General features: G+C 43.8%; 1 protein-coding gene across 1 annotated transcript in view; it reads left to right on the forward strand.

The window, feature by feature from the left end:
• Positions 1 to 851: 851 nt before the first annotated feature.
• LOC111958602 (transmembrane protein 145-like) overlaps positions 852 to 25,249 on the forward strand; it is a 30,183-nt gene continuing 5,785 nt past the window's right edge. Inside the window, exons 1-7 of the mRNA XM_023979865.3 lie at positions 852 to 1,053; positions 15,615 to 15,689; positions 16,120 to 16,197; positions 20,851 to 20,937; positions 22,922 to 23,023; positions 24,484 to 24,568; positions 25,167 to 25,238. Coding sequence (XP_023835633.1) covers positions 949 to 1,053; positions 15,615 to 15,689; positions 16,120 to 16,197; positions 20,851 to 20,937; positions 22,922 to 23,023; positions 24,484 to 24,568; positions 25,167 to 25,238 — 604 coding nt within the window. The 5' untranslated portion in view covers positions 852 to 948. The remainder of the gene's footprint in view (positions 1,054 to 15,614; positions 15,690 to 16,119; positions 16,198 to 20,850; positions 20,938 to 22,921; positions 23,024 to 24,483; positions 24,569 to 25,166; positions 25,239 to 25,249) is intronic.

The raw sequence follows: 25,249 nt of genomic DNA on the forward strand, positions 1-25,249 counted from the left end.
TAAGTGTGCCATGATTTCTAAATAAATCACAGACACTGTCACCAGCAAAGCACCCCTACACCATAACACCTCTCCTCCATGCTTTACAGTGGGAAATGCACATGCGGAGATCATCCATTCACCACACCGCGTCTCACAAAGACACGATTGGCTCAAATGCATTAAGAAGGAAAGAAATTCCACAAATTAACTTTTAACAAGGCACACCTGTTAATTGAAATGCATTCCAGGTGACTACCTCATGAAGCTGGTTGAGAGAATGCAAAGAGTATGCAAAGCTGTCATCAATGCAAAATGGTGGCTATTTGAAGAAAATATATTGTGATCTGTTTAACACTTCTTTGGTTTCTACATTATTCCATATGTGTTAATTCATAGTTTTGATGTCTTCACTATTATTATACAATGTAGAAAATAATAAAAATAAAGAAAACCAGACAAGAAAAATTACAAAGAAACATAAATACTTTCATTAAACTTTTATCTGAACATGTGAAAATCATGTAGCCTATCCTTGGTGTGATGATTTACATTAATTTGTGTAGTTTTAGAAGGTGTAGCCTATTAGTCTTGTTCAATTCTATAGGCCCTAAGCTAAGAGTGAACAACAGGCCTATAATGTGAGAGAACCCCACTCATCGAAAATGTTTGACCAGATAGGTAACAAATTAATTTAAACGTGAATGATTGATGTTTGTCTCTTGAATGTGTCGCAATCTGAGAGCGAGAACGCGCATTCTGCCTCTGTTACCAGTGAGTGGGGAAGAAGTTGAGCGCTTATCTAAAGCGCGCTCACAGCTGAAATATTGGGGCCACATGCATCGGCAAAAGACGAGAACGCGCGCCCTGTGTCTTCTCTGCTTCCCTCTCCGATACTGTCGTTTCTGCATTCCAGTTGATTGGGAAGGGGGCCGGGACGACCACTGAGTAGCGAAATTCTGGGATAAGATGGAGGTTTGCGAGAGACTTTTGTGCCTGGCCGTGGTGTCCAGCGTTCTCTGCGTTGGCTCGGTTCTGGGGAAATACGTGAGAGGTATCGTCAACACCAAGGAGGTAAGGTGTTTGATACCTAATTTATCAGATGTGACAATGACACCATTATTAGACTCGTCAGCGCCTTCTCATGTAGCCTAAAGCCTTTCCGTGTTTATATTATATTGCGAGTGTGACGCGCTCCGAAATTTGCCTGATCATTTTTTATTTTTTTTCTCCAAGATGTTACAGGATGTCCATACTGCCTTGTATTTGTGCGCATCTCTATGCGTGTCATAGTGAGGTATTTCTATCTACATCGTTCTGGCTCTGTTTGTGGCTCTCACCAACCGGTAGAAGCAAGCTGTGGATGTTTACGAGAATGTGCCTTGCAAATCCTTCTAGCATTTATTTTCTTTGTGATAGCGCAAAGTGTTGGTGATATCCTACACTGTAACCAAAATAACTCGCTTCCATATTTCGAATATAATAACGGTAACCTGCCGTAACAGGTGTGCGTCAGTTGTCGCTCCACGTCAACATATAGTTTATTATTGGTTCTCCTCATCTCACATCAGCCGTGCTCCAACACTTAACACTAGCCTATTAATATAAAACATAGTCTTCTGATATCAATCTATTATCAATATCAAAGATACTATTATCTGATTTAATCTATCTGTTTCTATTGATTCCTTCTGCGTTTAGATGTTGTGGCTCATATTGTTCCCATGCTGCTGTGAGTGACACGTTATAGGTCGGGCAAGAGTAAAGTGCACCAGACAGATCTGTGCCAGCCGCGACAATCCCGTGCACTGAGCTCTCTCATAACTCTTCTCATCTTCAGCTTTCTAGTGTCCCACTTCTGCATAACAGTTTTGATGATCAGGTGGGATATGTAACCCATGTCATTCATGCCTCATAAAGTAGGCTTACACCTGTCCCTACACATATAATTAATGCCCTTTTCCCCTTTCCTCTTCAAAAGGACCACAATGGAAATAAGCTTTAAGCTTTATTGTGTTATCCTTGATGATTTTCTTATTGTATGTGGAGGTGTCACCGGCTGGAGCACCCTGATGTATGGATTTTTTTTAAATGGCCTAATAAATTCAATCAATCAATTAATTCATATGTATAACCACTTAGGCTTCTTTATCAGAATCATGTGGCTTCCAATCAATAGCTATTGAAAATTGACAAACTATAATATAGTTAACTAGCTTAAATACACTGGTGTTTGTATGATATCAGAATGTTATGAATAACATAATCCATATTAGATCTCCAGCTCATGCCAGACGTACCTCTAATACGCTCTTCTCTTACGCGGTGTGTGTTAGTCTGAACCAGGGTTGTGTCTTCCCCAAACACCATGTCACTGCTCTGAATGGACTGACAACACCTCATCTGGACATGTTGATATAGGGTGGGTGGGTGTGTGTTGTCCAGTGGGACTGTTCAACACATCAGTCCTTGTCTGCGGACTCCCACCCAAGGTCACACACACACACAGCCTCACTCCTCCACCTCAAAGTCACAGTAGAAGTACAGTCGTGGCAAAAGTTTTGAGAATGACCAAATATAAATTTTCACAAAAATCTGCTGCCTCAGTTTGTATGATGGCAATTTGCATATACTCAGAATGTTAGGAAGAGTGATCAGATGAATTGCAATTAATTGAAAAGTCCCTCTTTGCCATGCAAATGAACCTGAATCCCCAAAAAACATTTCCACTGCATTTCAGCCCTACCACAAAAGGACCAGCTGACATCATGTCAGTGATTCTCTCGTTAACAACAGGTGTGAGTGTTGACGAGGACAAGGCTAGAGATCACTCTGTCATGCTGATTGAGTTCGAATAACAGACTGGAAGCTTCAAAAGGAGGGTGGTGCTTGGAATCATTGTTCTTCCTCTGTCAATCATGGTTAACTGCAAGGAAACACGTGCCATCGTCATTACTTTGCACAAAAAGGGCTTCACAGGCAAGGATATTGCTGCCAGTAAGATTGCACCTAAATCAACCATTTATCGGATCATCAAGAACTTCAAGGAGAGCGGTTCAATTGTTGTGAAGAAGGCTTCAGGGCGCCAAAGAAAGTCCAGCAAGCGCCAGGACCGTCTCCTAAAGTTGATTCAGCTGCGGGATCGGCACACCAGTACAGAGCTTGCTCAGGAATGGCAGCAGGCAGGTGTGAGTGCATCTGCACGCACAGTGGAGCGAAGACTTTTGGAGGATGCCTGGTGTCAAGAAGGGCAGCCAAGAAGCCACTTCTCTCCAGGAAAAACATCAGGGACACACTGATATCTGCTAAAGGTACAGAGATTGGACTGCTGAGTACTAGGGTAAAGTCATTTTTCTCTGATGAATCCCCTTTCCGATTGTTTGGGGCATCCGGAAAAAAGCTTGTCTGGAGAAGACAAGGTGAGGGCTACCATCAGTCCTGTGTCATGCCAACAGTAAAGCATCCTGAGACTTCATGTGTGGGGTTGGCTTCTCAGCCAAGGGAGTGGGCTCACTCACAATTTTGCCTAAGAACACAGCCATGAATAAAGAATGGTAAACACATCCTCCAAGAGCAACTTCTCCAACCATCCAGGAACAGTTTTGGTGACGAACAATGCCTTTTCCAGCATGATGGAGCACCTTGCCATAAGGCAAAAGTGATAACTAAGTGGCTTGGGAAACAAAACACGCAATATTTTGGGTCCATGGCCAAGAAACTCCCAGACCTTAATCCCATTGAGAACTTGTGGTCAATCTTCAAGAGGCGGGTGGACAACAAAAAACCCACAAATTCTGAAAACTCCAAGCATTGCTTATGCAAGAATGGGCTGCCATCAGTCAGGATGTGGCCCAGAAGTTAATTGATAGCATGCCAGGGCGGTTTGCGAGGTATTGAAAAAGAAGGGTCAACACTGCAAATATCGACATGCATCAACTTCATGTATTGTCAATAAAAGCCTTTGACACTTATGAATGCTTGTAATATACTTCAGTATTCCATAGTAACATCTGACAAAAATATCTAAAGACACTGAACAGCAAACTTTGTGGAAATTAATATTTGTGTCATTCTCAAAACTTTTGGCCACGACTGTACAACATATCAAATCAGCAGGAAAGGTATGTTCAGGTTCAGTGATGGTGGGAGAGGATTGTAGTATGATCAGGTCAGTGATGGTGGGGAGGATTATAGGTATGATCAGGTTCAGTGATGGTGGGGGAGGTTTATAGGTATGTTCAGGTCAGTGATGGTGGGGAGGATTATAGGTATGATCAGGTTCAGTGATGGTGGGGAGGATTATAGGTATAATCAGGTTCAGTGATGGTGGGGAGGATTATAGGTATGATCAGGTTCAGTGATGGTGGTGAGGATTATAGGTATGATCAGGTTCAGTGATGGTTGGGAGGATTATAGGTATGATTAGGTTCAGTGATGGTGGGGAGGATTATAGGTATGATCAGGTTCAGTGATGGTGGGGAGGATTATAGGTATGATCAGGTTCAGTGATGGTGGGAGGATTATAGGTATGATCAGGTTCAGTGATGGTGGGGAGGATTATTAGGTATGATCAGGTTCAGTGATGGTGGGGAGGATTATAGGTTATGATCAGGTTCAGTGATGGTGGGGAGGATTATAGGTATGATACAGGTTCAGTGATGGTGGGGAGGATTATAGGTATGATCAGGTCAGTGATGGTGGGGAGGATTATAGTATGTTAGGTCAGTGATGGTGGGGAGGATTATAGTATGATCAGGTTCAGTGATGGTGGGAGGATTATAGGTATGAATCAGGTTCAGTGATGGTGGGGAGGATTATAGGTATGATCAGGTTCAGTGATGGGGGGAGGATTATAGGTATGTTCAGGTTCAGTGATGGTGGGGAGGATTATAGGTATGTTCAGGTTCAGTGATGGTGGGAGGATTATAGGTATGATCAGGTTCAGTGATGGTGGGGAGGATTATAGGTATGATCAGGTTCAGTGATGGTGGGGAGGATTATAGGTATGTTCAGGTTCAGTGATTGGTGGGGAGGATTATAGGTATGATCAGGTTCAGTGAGTGGTGGGGAGGATTATAGGTATGATCAGGTTCAGTGATGGTGGGGAGTTATAGTATGAAGGTTCAGTGATGGTGGGAGGATTATAGTATGATCAGGTTCAGTGATGGTGGGGAGGATTATAGGTATGATCAGGTTCAGTGATGGTGGGAGGATTATAGGTATGATCAGGTTATGATGGTGGGGAGGATTATAGTATGTTCAGGTTCAGTGATGGTGGGGAGGATATAGGTATATCAGGTTCAGTGATGGTGGGGAGGATATAGGTATGATCAGGTTCAGTGATGGTGGGAGGATTATAGGTATGATCAGGTTCAGTGATGGTGGGGAGGATTATAGGTATGTTCAGGTTCAGTGATGGTGGGGAGGATTATAGGTATGATCAGGTTCAGTGATGGTGGGGAGGATTATAGGTATGATCAGGTTCAGTGATGGTGGGGAGGATTATAGGTATGATTCAGGTTCAGTGATGGTGGGGAGGATTATAGGTATGACAGGTTCAGTGATGGTGGGAGGATTATAGGTATGATCAGGTTCAGTGATGGTGGGGAGGATTATAGGTATGATCAGGTTCAGTGATGGTGGGAGGATATAGGTATGTTCAGGTTCAGTGATGGTGGGGAGGATTATAGGTATGATCAGGTTCAGTGATGGTGGGAAGGATTATAGGTAATGTTCAGGTTCAGTGATGGTGGGGAGGATTATAGGTATGATCAGGTTCAGTGATGGTGGGGAGGATTATAGGTATGATCAGGTTCAGTGATGGTGGGGAGGATTTATAGGTATGATCAGGTTCAGTGATGGTGGGGAGGATTATAGGTATGATCAGGTTCAGTGATGGTGGGGGGATTTATAGGTATGCATCAGGTTCAGTGATGGTGGGGAGGATTATAGGTATGATCAGGTTCAGTGATGGTGGGGAGGATTATAGGTATGTTCAGGTTCAGTGATGGTGGGAGGATTATAGGTTATGTTCAGGTTCAGTGATGGTGGGGAGGATTATAGGTTATTCAGGTTCAGTGATGGTGGGAGGATTATAGGTATGACAGGTTCAGTGATGGTGGGAGGATTATAGGTATGATCAGGTTCAGTGATGGTGGGGAGGATTATAGGTATGTTCAGGTTCAGTGATGGTGGGGAGGATTATAGGTATTATCAGGTTCAAGTGATGGTGAGGAGGATTATAGGTATGATCAGGTTCAGTGATGGTGGGGAGGATTATAGGTATGTTCAGTTCAGTGATGGTGGGGAGGATTATAGGTATGATTCAGGTTCAGTGATGGTGGGGAGGATATAGGTATGATCAGGTTCAGTGATGGTGGGGAGGATTATAGGTATGATCAGGTTCAGTGATGTGGGGAGGATTATAGGTATGATCAGGTTCAGTGATGGTGGGGAGGATTATAGGTATGATCAGGTTCAGTGATGGTGGGAGGATTATAGGTTAGTTTTTTTGTTTATTTATGTTTGTGTGCGATTGTGATTTAATGTGGCAGTGAGTATGTTGAGGCAAGTGAGTGTGTTGTGTTGCACCATTGTCTAACCTTACTAATGAATCATTGAGAGGTCCAGGGGTGACTGACTATAGTTGATTGGTAATTAATTGTTAATGAGGTTTAGCAAGCAAACCTGGTTCTGGAGAGAGGAGGAAAGACGGAGAGAGAGAAGAGAGAGAGAGAGGGAAATAGGAAGGGAGGGACAGCGAGAGCGGGAGAGATAGAGAGGAAGGGACAGGGAGAGAGAGGCAAAGAGGAAGGGAGAGAGAGAGAGAGATTGAGGAAAGGAGGGACAGACAGAGGGTAAGAGAGGACAGAGAGAGAGGGAGTAGTAGTGACCGCTGTAGTGACCGGATACTGCATCGAGGCCTAGCACTTGATTAATGGGCTGTCTAACACACACACACACACACACACACACACACACACACACACACACACACACACACAAATCACACACACACACCACACACCACACACCCACCCAACCACACACACACACACACACCCTCTTTCACTCACATACACACACACTCTCTCTCACTCCCTCACATACACACGCACACACAATGGCTCAATGTCTCTGCGTCACAATGCAGTGGCCGTGGGGTAATGAGAGGACTAAGGGGGATTAAGGTTGACACCCCATCCTCTGTTCCACTGCTCCAGTTTCCCTACTACTCTCCACTGAGACCGACTGGGCCTAGTGCAGGACTACAGGTGCCTTCTGGGCTTACACTGAGCTGCATGGACTGGGGCTAGACTGGACTGGCCTGCTCAGAAACACTGTTAGGCTCTATTCCCTTATTGTTCCTTAAGCGCATGCCCCCCCCACCCCCACCTGAGGATCTTTTTTCAGCCATATATTTCCTGTTTGAGGAGTGCAAAATCCATTTGTCACTTAAATCTTGCTGCAGTGATTGCTTTAATTTGACTCCTTCGACTCTTTCATACTCTTGCTTGTGCCTGTCGTTTTTCCCCCATTAAAGTTACGACCGTGGAAATGACGCCTCTAGCACTGAGATGCAGTGCCTTAGACCGCTGTGCCACTCGGGAGCCGAAGTGACAATAGTGGTAGGTGGATTATTTGTCCAGATCTGTAATAGGCTATAGTAGTGGTCCCAACTTTTTTGAGTCAAGATCACTTTGAGTCAAAATGCAAGCCGCGATCTACCGTTCAAATAGTTTTTTTACGTTACTTAAAAAATGTAAGCCTATGCAACATTAACCTAATGAAACAATAGTGTAGTAATGAGATTTGAGCAGTAGGCTATAGGCCCAAAACATTATTACAACATATTGGCTTTGCTTGAATTGCCTTGCCAATGCATTGTTGTTCTTCTCGGACCGTTTAAAAAAATGATATTTCAACATTTGAGTAAGACTATATGATCATACCGGTAATAAATCAGTTGTTGTATTACTTGTGAGGCACAGCTGAGTGAGCATGCATTTTAATAAAGTGCTTTATTTTACCGGGCTGATGGAGCCTGCATCTGATGGTCAGTCTCAGCAGAGGGTGAGGGCAGCAGACTGAGGGTCTGCCTCTCAACGTCTCTCCGCTCTCCCTTTCCTCAGCTGACACTGACTGAAAAGGGACTCTGTCTTCCAGCTGATGACGAAACTCGAGTCGCACCGCATTATTTCTGCCTCATACACAAATGTATTTTGTTACTCCTATGACCAAAGAAAGAAGACCCAAGCCACTAATAATTACAACACAAGCCTATCGATACATTTTCCTACTCATTCATTGCAGGTGCAGTGCTGGTTGTTGTGTGAGTGGAAGTAGGGATAACACACATTTTATGGCTTATCAAAGTGTTGAATAGAAAGTGTTGACAGTGCTGAGTAAAAACATGAACTCACTCATCAAAACAGCAGCTCTTTGCTGTATTCATTGACAGTCTCTTTCTGGTCATGGTTTTAAGGTTTATAAATCTCACAGTATCAACTTTGCTGAAGCTTTCTTTTACGCCTGCTACGTTACTGCAGACACAGTCATCTGAGCCATCCGATTGGCCAGTTGTAGGCCTATAGTGCACTTGATTTGCTACCCCTGGGCCTGCCAGGAAGGCAGAGTTTATACCTTCAAAATGTGAACACGTCGCCTACCTGGTGCGCGGGCAGCTGAATTAGGTGCACCCACCATCAACAGAGCGAGACATTTACATAAATGTTTGGTGTTCGACTAATAATGCCTTGGAGATCGAACAGATTTTTATTTATTGTACATTTGAGAAATCCATATGCATTGGGTGCTTAACCCATTAGGGCGTCACCCACACAACCAGCGTCACCAATAAACAAGGGATATTGGCCAAATTAGCCTCTTTCCTTGTGTGTAGATGTGTAGCATTACAAAGCTTTATAGCGTATTGTTTTATTGGTTTTTACTTACCTTAAATAATAATTGTCCACCTCATGGTTCAGCTGTCAGAGATTTGAGCACTAAATGCATCTGGGCATTGCATGCTTAGGCTTATAGACTTATATAATAGGCGGTGTCAGAGGAAAGCCCATAAAATTGTCAGACATTGACCCCCCCCCTTTCTTGTACACTGCTGCTACTCGCTGTTTGTTTGTTAACAATGCATAGTCACTTCGCCCCCACCCACATGTACAGATTACCTCAACTAGCCTGTACCCCCGCACACTGACTCGGTACTGGTGCCCCCTGTATATAGCCTCGTTATTCTTATTGTGATACTTTTCATTATTACTTTTTATTTTAGTCTACTTGGTAAATATTTTCTTCTTCTTGAACTGCACTGTTGGTTGTAAGTAAGCATTTCACGGTAAGTTCTACACTTGTATTCGTCGCATGTGGCAAATAAAGTTTGATTTGATTTAGGCGTCCACTGTACGATATTAATATAAACAATTGATATAAAGGAAGAGAAGCTTAGGCCTAGCCCCAGAGAGAGAGAGAGTGATATGCCGGCGGCATGCTATGACACCAGAATGCATTTAATTATCCTTGTCAGATGGGCTAGCCTACTGCGTCTGCTATAGAGATATAGACGTACAGAAGGAGTCTACTTCGTTAGTTTTTTATCCTAATATTTTTTATAACGATAACCATTATATTGTAAGGTTATGGGAGTAACTCTGGTAGGCCTAAAACATTTTTCCTCACCTCAAGTTCAACTGTTGGTGTCAGTTGGAGTGTTGGTGCGCACTCCCTTAATATCATAGGCCTGCAGTATAATAGGCTAATAGCCACATCAAACCTTCACACAACTTTCTAAACTTTATAAGGGTAACATCAAAAGTAAGTACATTTTTATAGGGAAAATACGAGCAGGATATTATATTGTGTCAAACAAAGAAAAGGGCTCCGAATGAAACAAAACACTTACGAACTGGTCTGAACCTTCACGACTTTTAATACATTTTATTTGCCTAAAGCCGGCAATTACCAGCTAACCGAAACATATGCTCCAGACAGGCCCAGTTATTCATTAAACTTTAACTCGTGCTCTGCCTCCTCTCCAATCCGAGCGGCTATTCCTCACTCACCTAGAATCTAACGCTTCAATACAGACGTTGAATTGACAAGGGTACTGTGTGTATATATATACTTTTTACTGACAAATAAAATCAATCCAATCAAGAGATATCTGTTACAAAACACCAAAAAGTTTGATGACAATCTGAGATTGTCAAGCCAAATCTTCGTTACTGGGTAAGCCTACGTAAGGAGGGATGTATTTTCTGTATGTTGAGATTGACATAATCTATGTATTCTGGTGTTGAAAACGCAAACCATGATATTGAAGTGCCTGAAGTTGGCATGCTTTATTTATTGGTTGTGTGGTGCATTGGCACAGAAACCTGTTGGTGGAAAATGAATTGCATATATTTTATATAATTATAAATATGTAATCAAAATGTTAAATCTAATTCCCCCCTAGCTGATCATTGTCTTCGACCAGCTCTGATCGTAGTGTAATGAAACCGCCAGGGAGAGTGAGCTCTTCTGTGGTGGTCAGCAAACCATCAACCTTCTGGCCCGTAGCCCCCCTGATTTCGACTGTGCCTCAAAATAAGTCGTTATCCACGTTTATAAACACAGGTTCACTACAGTTAATGTTATTTGTGGGCGTAAACAAATATTTGTAACATTAGGGAGGGGGGGGGGGGGCATTTTTTTTACACCATGTGTTGGACTTTTGAATCCGAGGGTATCCTGCTATTAGCATTGTTTTTAATTAAGCAACGTGACAACAGTAATTAATGAGGCTGTCTAGACAGCACATGTGACTGCAGGTAGGGTGACAGAGCAGTGACTGCAGGTAGGGTAGACAGAGCAGGTGACTGCAGGTAGGGTAGACAGAGCAGGTGACTGCGGTAGGGTAGACAGAGCATGTGACTGCAGGTAGGGTAGACAAAGCAGGTGACTGCAGGTAGGGTAGACAGAGCAGGTGACTGCAGTAGGGTAGACAGAGCAGGTGACTGCGGTAGGGTAGACAGAGCAGGTGACTGCAGGTAGGGTAGACAGAGCGGTGACTGCAGGTAGGGTAGACAGAGCGGTGACGCAGGTAGGGTAGACAAAGCAGGTGACTGCAGGTAGGGTAGACAAACATAAGTGACTGCAGGTAGGGTAGACAGAGCAGGTGACTGCAGGTAGGGTAGACAGAGCAGGTGACTGCAGGTAGGGTAGACCAGAAGCAGGTAGGGTAGACAGAGCAGGTAGGGTAGACAGAGCAGGTAGGGTAGACAGAGCAGGTGGGTAGACAGAGCAGGTAGGGAGCAGAGCTGGTAGGGTAGACAGAGCAGGTAGGTGTAGCACAGAGCAGGTAGGGTAGACAGAGCAGGTAGGTAGACAGAGCAGGTAGGGTAGACAGTAGCAGGTAGGGTAGACAGAGCAGGTAGGTAGACAGAGCAGGTAGGGTAGACAGAGGCAGGTAGGGCAGACAGAGCAGGTAGTGACAGAGCAGGTAGGGTAGACAGAGCAGGTAGGTAGACAGAGAGGTAGGTAGACAGAGCAGGTAGGGTAGCACAGAGCAGGTAGGGTAGACAGAGCAGTAGGTAGAAGAGTAGAGACAGAAGCAGTAGGTAGAGCAGTAGCAAGGTAGGTAGCAGAGCAGGTAGGTAGACAGAGCAGGTAGGTAGACAGAGCAGGTAGGTAGACAGGCGGTAGTAGACAGACGAGGTAGGTAGACAGAGCAGGTAGGTAGACAAGCAGGTAGAGTAGACAGAGCAGGAGGTAGACAGAGCAGGTAGGTAGACAGAGCAGGTAGGTGGACAGAGCAGGTAGGGTAGACAGAGCAGTAGGGTAAGACAGAGCAGGTAGGTAGACAGAGAGGTAGGTAGACAGAGCAGGTAGGTAGAACAGAGCAGTAGGTAAGCAGAGGCAGGTAGGTAGACAGAGCAGGTAGGGTAGACAGAGCAGGTAGGGTAGACAGAGCAGGTAGGGAGACAGAGCAGGTAGGGTAGACAGAGCAGGTGGGTAGACAGAGCAGGTAGGTGGACGAGCAGGTAGGGTAGACAGAGCAGGGGTAACAGAGCAGGTCGGTAGACAGAGCAGGTAGGGTAGAACAGAGCAGGTAGGGTGGACAGAGCAGGTAGGGTAGACAGAGGAGTAGGGTAGACAGGCAGGTAGGTAGACAGAGCAGGTGACAGAGCGCAGGGTAGACGAGAGGCAGGTAACAGAGCAGGTAGGGTAGAAAGCAGGTCGGTAGACAGAGCAGGTAGGGTAGACAGAGCAGGCAGGGTAGACGAGCAGGCAGGGTAGACAGAGCAGGTAGGGTAGACAGAGCAGTAGGGTGCAGAGCAGGTAGGTAGACAGAGCAGGTAGGGTAGACAGAGCAGGTAGGGTAGACCGAGCAGGTAGGTAGACAGAGCAGGTAGGGTAGACAGAGCAGTGGTAACAGAGAGTAGGGTAGACGAGCAGGTAGGTAGACAGAGCAGTAGGGTAGACAGAGCAGGTTTTTGGTGATTGCAGCCCTGTTCTTTCCCTTATGTTAATTTATCATAGATGCAAATATACATGGTGTATGTGAGCAAATGTCGCACATAAAATTGTCTTTATTTTAACACAAAATATACTGTATATAAAAAATACCTGATACAGTAAGAAACATCCATATATGATTGCATTCTTAGAAAAAACATACAATCAATTGAATGAATTGAATAGCTGATTCCCACTGAAATCCCAGAACTCCATTCATTATGTGCTATAATTCATTATCTGATGGAATTTAAAAATGTAAAAAGTTTGGAGTATCTTCATCCATTGTTCAACTATTGCATTTAGGGGAATATTTTTTAATTTATCTTTTAACAATTTTGATGACCATTTCACCTTATTGGGTAAGAACAGGGTAAACAGGACTGCATGGCCGGAGTGCTCAGCAACTGCGACCGTCATGCCCAAACAGCCCAGCCAGATAGAGAAGAGGTCGTAGATACAGAAAGACAGCTAGAGCGGAGAGAGATGGTCAATACAAATGGAAAGACGCTAACCTGTTTGGCCTGGAGGGTCTAAAATTAGATTAATATGTCTGTGCAACACAGATTAATTTACAGGGTTGTGTGTGTGTGTGTGTGTGTGTGTGTGTGTGTGTGTGTGTGTGTGTGTGTGTGTGTGTGTGTGTGTGTGTGTGTGTGTGTGTGTGTGTGTGTGTGTGTGTGTGTGTGTGTGTGTGTGTGTGTTGTTGTGTGTGTGTGTTGTTTGTGTGTGTGTGTGTGGGGTGTGTGTGTGTGTGTGTGTGTGTGTGTGTGTGTGTGTGTGTGTGTGTGTGTGTGTGTGTGTGTGTGTGCGGGCGTGCGTGTGAAAGAGAGAGGGAAGTAGAAAGGAGTGTGTATTTCTGAGAGAGTGTGGTGACTTTCATGGTTTCTATGGCAGCTGCAAACTCGGGCAGCATGTGGCAGTTGCTATGACAATAATGGGGGAAATGGAGGTTTGGTGTGTGTGTCTGAGCCTAACAAGGGAGTCATTCACAGTCCTTGAGCAGTCATATGATATACCCCAGGCACAGCCCCCAGTCCCACCACCTCTCCTCCTTTGTGACTGCTCTGTAGTCATGGATACACCTTTAGCCTAGGACAATACAATCTAGGACAATAAAATACATTGAAGTGCAGTATGTAGTACTGTATGTAGTATGTAGTACTGTAGGTCTGGAAGTTAGGCCTCTTGATATACAGTACCAGTCAAGTTTGGGCACACCTACTCATTCAAGGGTTTTTCTTTATTTAGACTGTTTTCTACATTGTAGAATAATAGTGAAGACATCAAAACTATGAAATAACACAAAATATATTTTATATTTGAGATTCTTCAAAGTAGCCACCCTTTGCCTTGATGAAAGCTTTGCACATTCTTGGCATTCTCTCAATCAGCTTCACGAGGTAGTCACATGGAATYCATTTCAATTAACAGGTGGGCCTTGTTAAAAGTTCATTTGTGGAATTTCTTTCCTTAATGCTTTTGAGCCAATCAGTTGTGTTGTGACAAGATAGGGGTGGTATACAGAAGATAGCCTTATTTGGTAAAAGACCAAGTCAATATTATGGAAAGAACAACTCAAATAAGCAAAGAGAAACAACAGTCCATCCTTACTTTAAGACATGAAGGTCAGTCAATTTAAAGAAGTTTCTTCAAGTGCAGTCGCAAAAACTATCAAGGCTATGATGAAACTGGCTCTCATGAGGACCCCCACCGGAATGGAAGACCCAGTGTTACCTCTGCTGCAGAGGATAAGTTCATTAGAGTTAACTGCACATCATATTGCAGCCCAAATAAATACTTCACATAGTTCAAGTAACAGACACATCTCAACATCAACTGTTCAGAGGAGACTGCGTGAATCAGGCCTTCATGGTCGAATTGCTGCAAAGAAACCACAACTAAAGGACACCAATAATAAGAAGAGACTTACTTGGGCCAAGAAACACAAGCAATGGACATTAGACTGGTGGAAATCTGTCCTTTGGTCTGATGAGTTCAAATTTGAGATTTTTGGTTCCAACCGCTGTGACTTTGTGAGACACAGAGTAGGTGAACGGATGATCTCTGCATGTGTGGTTCCCACCGTGAAGCATGGAGGAGGAGATGTGATGGTGTGGGGGTGTTTTGTTGGTGACACTGTTAGTGATTTATTTAGAATTCAAGTCACACTTAACCAGCATGACTACCACAGCAGTCTGCAGTGATACGCCATCCCATCTGGTTTACCCTTAGTGGGACTATCATTTGTTTTTCAACAGGACAATGACCCAAAACACACCTCCAGGCTGTGAAAGGGCTGATTGACCAAGCAGGAGAGTGATGGAGTGCTGTATCAGATGACCTGGTCTCCACAATCACCGACCTCAACCCAATTGAGATGGTTTGGGATGAGTTGCACCGCAGAGTGGAGGAAAAGCAGCCAACAAGTGCTCAGCATATGTGGGAACTCCTTCAAGACTGTTGGAAAAGCATTCTTCATGAAGCTGGTTGAGAGAATGCCAAGAGTGTGCAAAGCTGTCATCAATGCATAGGGTGGCTACTTTAAACAATATAACATGTATAAAATATATTTTGATTTGTTTAACACTTTTTTGGTTATTACATGATTCCATATGTGTTTTTTCATAGTTTTGATGTCTTCACTATTATTCTACAATGTAGAAAATTGTAAAAATGAACAAAAGCCCTTGAATGAGTAGTTATGTCCAAACTTTTGACTGGTACTGTATGGCTGAGTGTGTTAACTGTTAACTACAGATGGCTTGCTCTCTGACATATGGCTATGGATTTGCTCGCTATCTATGAGATATAGTGCAGCTGTAAGTTCAACCTTTTCTGTGTTGTTTAAAATGCTAAATTCTATACAGCCTGTGTATGTGTCTGTCGGCCTACATCTGCAGCACAGCCCATTGACTGATACCCTGCTGCAGTGCCTTATGGAAGGACAGTGAAGCACTGTATACCATCAGCACAATATCTTGACATGATGCTGGTTGAATATTACAGCCAGGTTTTCCTGCTCTCTTCCCCATCTCACCGTCATCTCCCCCTCTCCTCTCCCCATTCTCTACCCTATGCCCCTCTCTCCCTCCTCCTCTCTGGTTCCCCACTCTAAACAGGACTGGTTGTTCCTCACTCGCTTCTGTTTTCTCACTGATTTTGGACGTTTGGACTTCCGGTTCCGCTACCAAAAGGTCAGGTTATAGTACAACTGACCCCCTATCTATCATTCTCTTTTCTTATTTTGTTCCATCAGTATTGTTGGCACTCTCCCTCTRWSTSWSTCTCTCTRTCTCTCTKTCTKTCTCTCTCTCTCTCATCCTTCATCATCTTTCCTCTATGTCCATCTCTCTCCTCACTCCTTCTGTCTTTGGTAGTTGTATCTACCTTTGTCTGTTCCTGTTATATTCTCCATACATTTACCCTCTCCTGTCCTCTCTTCTCCTCCTCTCTATCCTCTCCTCTCCTATCCTATCCTCCTCTTTTTTATTTCTGTCCTCCTTTCTGTGTTCCTCCGGTTGCTGTTAGTGGTCTGCAGACTTTGAGGCAGTCTGGTATTAATCTTAGGCCCCCTTTTTCCATTCCTTCCCTCCTCCATTCTCTCATTCTCTCTCTCCTCTCTAGTCGCGATGCTGTCAGAATATATTGCTCTACTTTGATGACAGCTCTCAGTGGCCAGCTGTGTACAAGAAGCCAGACAAGGTGAGAAACCACTACTCTGTGCCACACTTGGCGTGTGTGTGTGTGTGTGTGTGTATATATATGGGTGTGTGTTTCCATCTGCTCTGTTTTACCTGACCATGCTCCTTCTGTGCTCTGGGCGACATTGTGTGTACAGGCATTTCTGTTTCTTTATATGGAGTTAGTTTCATAGAAATAAAATGAATAGAACGGGCTTGGACGCTCTAACCTTGGCAATTTGACTGGTAAACTCTCATGGGTACACTCGCAATCACTGCCTGGTATTGTGATGCAATAATTTCCATGGTATTTTGGAATGTTCTATCAACTGATGGATGCCGTAAAGAGGTCAATCGAACTCGACCAAAACAATGGAATTGCCATGAAACGCGTGGGGGAAAGGGCCGTGGGCAAAAGATCCTGAGTGTCCTCATTGCTCCCCAGCAAAATGATCCTACATTTAGGCTATTGTTGACATGTGTATTTCACACTATTTTGAGGTAGAAATCTTAATATAATGTTTGTATGGATGTTAAACCCAATGCATGTTTATGTCATTGTTACCAATCAACTGCATTACAGTTAAAAATGACTGACTACCACCACCGATTTCTGTATGCTAACCAGCTTATACAAACGGGAGTTAGCATTTAGCAGTCTTCTAAACCTGAACAGGGACAACTTCTACATGTTATGCAGCGAAAACAGACAATTGCTTTTTTTGTAATATCAGTTGAGTTTACTCAACAAATCACAGCACATTTTGAAGGGTACATTTCCTGCTTTTAATTCCTGGCATAGCCAGTTGATATTCAGATATTCACATCATATGAAGGAACTCCCCTCGACCACACCCAAAAATTGGGGGAAACAAACATTCTTTCCCATTGACCCCCATTGTAAAAAAGCCAACTTCATGGTCTACTTTTGTTTGTTATACAGAAATAACAGAACATTCCGGAAAGCTGCTGTGTTGTTCAATGCACATGTAACCAGGTCAAAAATCCCAACCTACGGATCGCAATGCTCACACTGAGAGAAATAGAGCCTTCGAAAAGAGTCCTGTGGCTTCAGGTGGACCTGGGAGAGCATAGACCCACCCACTTGGAAGCCAGGCCCACTCACTGGGGAGCCAGGCCCAGCAAATCAGAATTAGTTTTTCCCCACAAAAGGGCTTTATTACAGACAGAAATGCCCTTCAGTTTCATCAGCAGTCTGGGTGGCTGGTCTCAGACGATCCCGCAGGTGAAGAAGTTGGATGTGGAGGTCCTGGGCTGGTGTGGTTACACATGGTCTGCGGTTGTGAGGCCGGTTGGATGTAATGCCAAATTCTCTAAAACAACATTGGAGGCGGCTTATTGTAGCGAAATTAACAAATTCTCACGCAAAAGCTCTGGTGGACATTACTGCACTCAGCCTGCCAATTGCACACTCCCTCAACTTGAGACATCTCTGGCATTGTGTTGTGGCCTTCTATTGTCCCCAGCACAAGGCGCAGCTGTGTAATTATTATGCTGTTTAGTCAGCTTATTGATATGCCACACATGTCAGGTGGATCGATTATCTTGGCAAAGGTGAAAGGTTCACTAACAGGGATGTAAACAAATCTGTGCATAAAATTTGTCACGTTCGTTTAGAGATGGATTGGACCAAGGTGCAGCGTGGTAGGCTTACATCTTACTTTATTAAAAATGAACACCAAAAAAAAAAAGAATACAAACGAAACGTAAAGTTCTGGGCTGCTCACAGGCAGCCACACAAAAACAAGATCCCACAAACTAAAGGTGGGAAAAAAGGCTGCCTAAATATGATCCCCAATCAGAGACAACGATAGACAGCTGACTCTGATTGGGAACCATACCCGGCCAACAAAGAAATAGAAAAACTAGAATGCCCACCCAAATCACACCCCGACCTAACCAAATAGAGAAATAAAAAGGCTCTATGTAACTGCAGCCTTCCTAATCTTCAAGAGAAGAGGAGGTGTAGCAGGGATCGGACCAACACGCAGCGTAGCCAGTGCTCAACATGTTTAATTAAACGATAAACAGAGAACACTTACAAATACAAAATAACAAAAAGTGGCAAACRGATACAGTCCTAGCTGGTGCAGCGAAAACACAGAGACAGGAAACAACCACCCACAAACCCCAACACAAAACAAGCCACCTATATATGATTCCCAATCAGAGACAACACAAAACACCTGCCTCTGATTGGGAACCATATTAGGCCAAACACAGAAACAGACATACTAGACACACAACATAGAATGCCCACCCAGCTCACGTCCTGACCAACGCTAAAACAAGCAAAACACACAAGAACTATGGTCAGAACGTGACACTCTAAGGTCAGGGCATGACAAAATTTGAGAAATAAGCTTTTTGTACGTATGGAACATTTCGGGGATCTTATATTTCAGCTCATGAAACGTGGGACTAACACTTTAAATGTTGTGTTTATATTTTTGTTCAATATACACTAGCGTTCAAAAGTTTGGGGTCACTTAGAAATGTCCTTGTTTTTTAAAGAAAATCAAAATAAATTGTCCATTAAAATAACATCAAATTGATCAGAAATACAGTGTAGACATTGTTAATGTTGTAAATGACTATTGTAGCTGGAAACGGCAGATTTTTTATGTAGTATCTACATAGGCGTACAGAGGCCCATTATCAGTAACCATCACTCCTGTGTTCCAATGGCACGGTGTGTTAGCTAATCCAAGTTTATCATTTTAAAAGGCTAATTGATCATTAGAAACCCTTTTGCAATTATGTTAGCACAGCTGAAAACTGTTGTTCTGATTAAAGAGGCAATAAAACTGGCCTTCTTTAGACTAGTTGAGTATCTGGAGCATCAGCATTTGTGGGTTCGATTACAGGCTCAAAATGGCCAGAAACAAATAACTTTCTTCTGAAACTCATCAGTCTATTCTTCTTCTGAGAAATGAAGGCTATTTCATGCAAGAAATTGCCAAGAAACTGAAGATCTCGTACAACGCTGTGTACTAATCCCTTCACAGAACAGCGCAAACTGGTACTAACCAGAATAGAAAGAGGAGTGGGAGGCCCCGGTGCACAACTGAGCAAGAGGACAAATACATTACAGTGTCTAGTTTGAGAAACAGATGCCTCACAAGTCCTCAACTGGCAGCTTCATTAAATAGTACCCGCAAAACACCAGTCTCAAGGTCAACAGTGAAGAGGCGACTCTGGGATGCTGGCCTTCTAGGCAGAGTTGTAAAGAAAAAGCCATATCTCAGACTGGCCAATAAAGATTAAAGATTAAGATGGGCAAAATAACAAAGACACTGGACAGAGGAAGATTGGGAAAAAAGTGTTAAGGACAGACAAATCTAAGATTGAGGTGTTCGGATCACAAAGAAGAACATTCGTGAGATGCAGAAAAAATTGAAAGATGATGGAGGACTGCTTGATGCCATCTGTCAAGCATGGTGGAGGCAATGTGAAGGTCTGGGGGTGCTTTGGTGGGAGATTTGTACGGGGTAAAAGGGATCTTGAAGAAGGAAGGCTATCACTCCATTTTGCAATGCCATGCCATACCCTGTGGACGGTGCTTAATTGGAGCCAATTTCCTCCTACAACAGGACAATGACCCAAAGCACAGCTCCAAACTATGCAAGAACTAATTAGGGAAGAAGCAGTCAGCTGGTATTCTGTCTGTGCTGGCCACTCCATTATAGTCACCGGATCTCAACCCTATTGACCTTTTGTGGAAGCAGCTTGACAGTATGGTACGTAAGAAGTGTCCATCAAGCCAATCCAACTTGTGGGAGGTGCTTCAGGAAGCATGGGATGAAATTTATTCAGATTACCTCAACAAATTGACAGCTAGAATGATAAAGGTCTGCAAGGTTGTAATTGCTGCAAATGGAAGCTTCTTTGACGAAAGCAAAGTTTGAAGGACACAATTATTATTTAAATTAAAAATCATTATTTATAACCTTGTCAACGTCTTGACTATATTTCCTATTCATTTTGCAACTATTTTCATGTGTTTTCATGGAAAACAAGGACATTTCTAAGTGACCCCAAACTTTTGAACGGTAGTGCATATATAAAATTTAGCTAAAACATTGCTCTTTCCTTTAAATGGCTCTACTGTTAGTGATGGATCCTTGGCTGCAATGAGATTTTACAATTCCTCTCTTGAAGGCTTCATCATTCCCTGACATACGTTGGCAACTGAGGTAAAGTAGTGACTGGCTACAACTGGAGCAAGGAGTGAGAGTGAGCGTGAGCCTAATCCTCCCCCCCAAATAAATCTGTTTAAAACTATTCCTGTACTGCCCGTTCTTGTGGACTGTCGCATCCTGTCCAAAACTTGACTCTAGAACATCACTTTGATTCCTGACAAAATCCTGCAAGACCCACGGGAGTCCTTTTCTACTTGCGACGTTCTATCTAATACCAACTGGGACAATGGGTGGACTCAAAATGGCTGACAGTCCACTGATTATGCCATCATTGACTCGAATGGCGATTCCCTTTCTATTCATTCTATTTCTATGGTTAGTTCGTCCAGTACCTGTTAGTGGTTAGTTCGTCCAGTACCTGTTAGTGGTTAGTTCGTCGAGTACCTGTGCATAATGTGATGTGTGTATGACACCGTTTCTTTATTATTCTTGACCGTATTTCTTGACTGCAGGACTGCTACCAGAAGGAGGCAGTGTTGAGGCCAGAGAATAACCAGGTTATCAACCTGACCACGCGCTACACCTGGTCTGGCTGTGTGGTAAGAACATGCACAACCTCTACAGCTCTCTGTCTTATACAGTGCCTTCAGAAAGTATTCATACCCATTGACTTATTCCACATTTTGTTGTGTTTCAGCCTGAATTCAAAATTAAATAGATTAAATATAAAAATACACACGTACCACATAATGACAAAGTGAAAACATGTTTTTAGAGATGTTTTGTAAATTTATTGAAAATGAAATATCAGAAATATCAATACCCTTTGCTATGACACTCCAAGCTGAGTTCAGGTGCATTCAAATTCCTTTGGTCATCCTTGAGATGTCGCTACAACTTGATTGGAGTCCACCTGTGGCCAATAAAATGGTTTGGACATGGTTTAGAAAAACACACCGGTGTATATAAGGTCCCACAGTTTATAGTGCATGTCAGAGCAGAAACTATACCATGAAGTCCAGGGAACTGTCCGTAGAGCTCTGAGGGAGAATTGTGATGAGGCATATATCTGGGGAAGGGTATAAAACAATGTCTAGTGTTGAAAGGTTCCAAGAGCACAGTGGTCTCCATAATGGGGAAATGGGAAAAATATGGATCTACCCAGACTCTGCCTAGAGCTGGCTGTCCAACCAAACTGAGCAACTGGGCAAGAAGGACCTTGGTCAGGGAGGTGACCAAGAACCCATTGACCACTCTGACAGAACTACAGAGTTCCTTGGCTGAGATGGGAGAACCTGCCAGAAGGACAACTGTCTCTACAGCAGGGGTATTCAACTCTTTCCCTACGAGGTCCAGAGCCTGCTGGTTTTCTGTTCTACCTGATAATTAATTTAACCCAAATCAGTCCCTGATTAAAGGGCAACAAGGAAAAAATGCAGTGGAATTGGCTTTGAGGTCCAGAGTTGAGTTTGAAGGCTCTATAGCACTTCACCAATGGGTTTATGGGAGAATGGCCAGACGGAAGCTACTCCTGAGAAAAAGGCACATGACAACACGCCATTAGTTTATAAAAAGGCACATGAAAGACTGAGTTCATAAGGCAAAAGATCAATTTTACTATTTGGCCTGAATGCAAAGTGCTATGTCTGGAGAGAACCAGGCACAGCTCCTCACCCGTCTAACACCTACTGTGAAGCATGGTGGTGTCAGACTCATGCCATGGGGATGCTTTTCAGCGGCAGGGACTGGGAGACTGGTAAGGATAGAGGGAACAATGAATGGAGCCAAATACAAGAAAATTCTTGATGAGAACCTGCTTCAGAGTGCAAACGACCTTCAAAATGGGGCGAAGATTTACGTTCCAACAGGACAATGACCCCAAACATACAGCCAAAGTAACTCTGGAATGGCTTCAGAACAAGAATATGAAAGTCCTTGAGTGGCCCAGCCAAGACTTGAGTCCCTGTGGAAAGACTTGAAGATGTGGAAAGACTTGAACTTGATGTGGAAAGACTTGAGGATTGCTGCTCACCCCCACTCCCCATCTAACTAAACAGAGCTTTAGAAAATCTGCAAGGAAGAATTGGAGAAAATCCCCAAATCCATATGTGCAAAGCTGATACAGACATACCCAAGACGACTCAAAGCGGTAATCGCCGCGAAAGGTGATTTGGGTGTGAAAACCTATGTAATTGAGATATTTCTGTATGGGGTATTGTGTGTAGATGGGTGAGGATTTTTTTTTTTTAAACCATTTTTAATTCAGGCTGTAACACAACAAAATGTGGAATAAATCAAGTGGGATTAACAATTTCTGAAGGCACTGTATATGTGGGCTTGTCTTGTATGTTTTCCTATGGGACTGTGGTTGTTTTTAGTTATTTGGTTATAACTAAAAGAGCCAGCTATTTTGAGGTGTGAGGAGTATGTGTATGTGAGACAGAGGTGTCTGGGTGTAACTCCCACTTTGGAAAGGTGTTAGGATGTGTTGATTCAATGTGTTTTTTAGTGTGTGAGCGTCTTCTCTATTAATACATGAACTCTCTCTCTTCTGTCTCTGTTTCTGCTGTCTCTGTCTCTAAGGTGGAAGGAGAGGGAGATGAGGAGGTGCTGAGTTGTGTGGGAGGTCGTAGTTTCCGCTCAGTGAGGGAGAGATGGTGGTACATCGCTCTCAGCAAGTGTGGGGTGAGCACCGACCTTTCACTTCTCACTGATGGCTAGCGCACACAGACATTGTTACTCTGATGACACACACCACCCCCCTCCCCACACACACATAACAAATACACTCACAGATTGACATACACTGAGTGTACAAAACATTAAGAACACCTGCTATTTCCATGACAGAGTGACCAGGTTAATCCTGGTGAAAGCTATGATCCCTTATTGATGTCACTTGTTAAATCCATTTCAATCAGTGTAGATGAAGAGGATGAGACGGGTTAAAGGATTTTTAAGCCTTGAGACAATTGAGACATGGATTGTGCGCCATTCAGAAGGTGAATGGGCAAAACAAAAAATTATTGTGCTGGGTTTTTCCTGTGTGTATCAAGAATGGTTCACCACCCAAAGGACATCCAGCCAACTTGACACAAGTGTGGGAATCATTGGAGTCAGCATGGGCCAGCATCCCTGTGGAAAGCTTTCGAAACCTTGTATAGTCCATGCCTGACGAATTGGGGGGGGGGGGGGGTGCAACTCAATATTAGGAAGGTGTTTGGTATGCTCAGTGTAGATCTTCTCTGAATGTGTGCTTTCGTGTGTGGATGCACAAGTGTGTGTGTGTGCGCCTGTGTGTTGTGGCAGGGCCAGTGTATTGGTGTTAGTAGAGAGTGAGTGTTTGTGAAGAGGGACAGACAGGATTGAAGTGGATGTTTCCTGGAGAGTGTGTTGTGTTGTCACGGCAGCAAGTGGAGGGCTGTTGACGGACATGATGCCTAATGGTGTAGGACTGAAGTTAAAGCTCTGTCTCCGGCCCACGTGGCCCCAGGGACTCTCCCCGTCTCACCCCGCCTGCACACTGCCAATATAATACATGCCTTCCACCCTCTCTCAGTTCTTACTCTCTCTGTCTTTCTCTTCACCTCTTTCTCTCATTCTTACTCTTTCTTGTTCACTCACTCTTTGAATCTGTCCTTTACTGTGGCCTTCTTTCTCTGCGTCACTTCATCTCCTCTCACTGCTCTGTCTCTCATCAATGTCTCTCTCTCTCCCTCCAACCCAGTCCTGCCTGTCTCCTCTCACTGTTGTCTCTCAATGTCTCTCTCTTTCTCTCCCAGTCCTGCATGTCTCCTATCACTGCTCTCAGTCTCTCAATGTCTCTTTCCCTCTCTCCCAGTCCTGCCTGTCTCCTCACTGCTCTCTTTCTCTCCCTCTCTCCCAGTCCTGCCTGGCTAGTATTGATTTTGTGACAGTGCACGCTTCATGCTTCTCACTTTTCTGATGGAGGTACTGAGATCGAGTCTTGGCTGGCAGATGAAATCAAAGGTTTTTTTCTCTCACTTACAGTACAACAACACAAACTCCAGAGGCTTTGAACTCCTCTCTGTGAAATGAGCTCTTTGTGCGCTCACTGTCGCTCCATCTAACTCCACGCTCTCATCCTCTCTCTCTCCCTCTCCGTCTCTGTCTCTGTCTCACAGGGGGAAGGTTTGCAGCTGGAGTACGAGATGAAGCTGACCAATGGCCAGTCTTTCTGGACACAGCATTTCTCTGCAGACGAGTTTGGTGAGAACGACACAGATTACAGAATGAACATTAATGGCTCGTCCAACACTATTTAACACGGCCAATAAAGCATATTAAAATGAACAAATTATTATAACGAAGGAATGGATGAATGAATTAATGATGATGGATTAACATGAGTGGAATGGGTAAAAAGGAAAATGGACTCAGTTTAGAAAATGACATTATTAAGCTACTCTTTTATTATGATGTTCTAATGACCTCTCTCTTTTTGTCTCTCTCTGTCACTCTCTCTTTTCCCCTCCCTCTCCCTCTCTCTCATCACCATCTCACACCCTCTATCTGCCCTCTCTCTCGCGCTTTCGATTTCACCCTCCATTTCTCCCTCTCTTTCTCCCTCTCTACCGCTCTCTTTACCTCTCTCTCTCTCTTTATCTCTCTCTCTCTCTCTTTACCTCTTTATCTCTCTCTCTCTACCTCTTTACCTCTCTCTCTCTCTACCTCTTTACCTCTCCCTCTCTCTTTCTACCTCTCTCTCTCTCTCTACCTCTTTACCTATCTACCTCTCTCTTTCTACCTCTCTCTCTCTCTTTCTACCTCTCTCTACCTCTCCCTAACCCCATGCCTCTATTCTCAGGGATCCTGGAAACTGACATCACATTCCTGGTTATCTTCTCCCTGGTCTTCATCCTCTCATGTTATTTTGCCTGTAAGTGCCTG

This window comes from Salvelinus sp. IW2-2015, linkage group LG35 (genome assembly GCF_002910315.2).
Source record: "Salvelinus sp. IW2-2015 linkage group LG35, ASM291031v2, whole genome shotgun sequence".
NCBI classification, from domain to species: Eukaryota; Metazoa; Chordata; class Actinopteri; order Salmoniformes; family Salmonidae; genus Salvelinus; species Salvelinus sp. IW2-2015.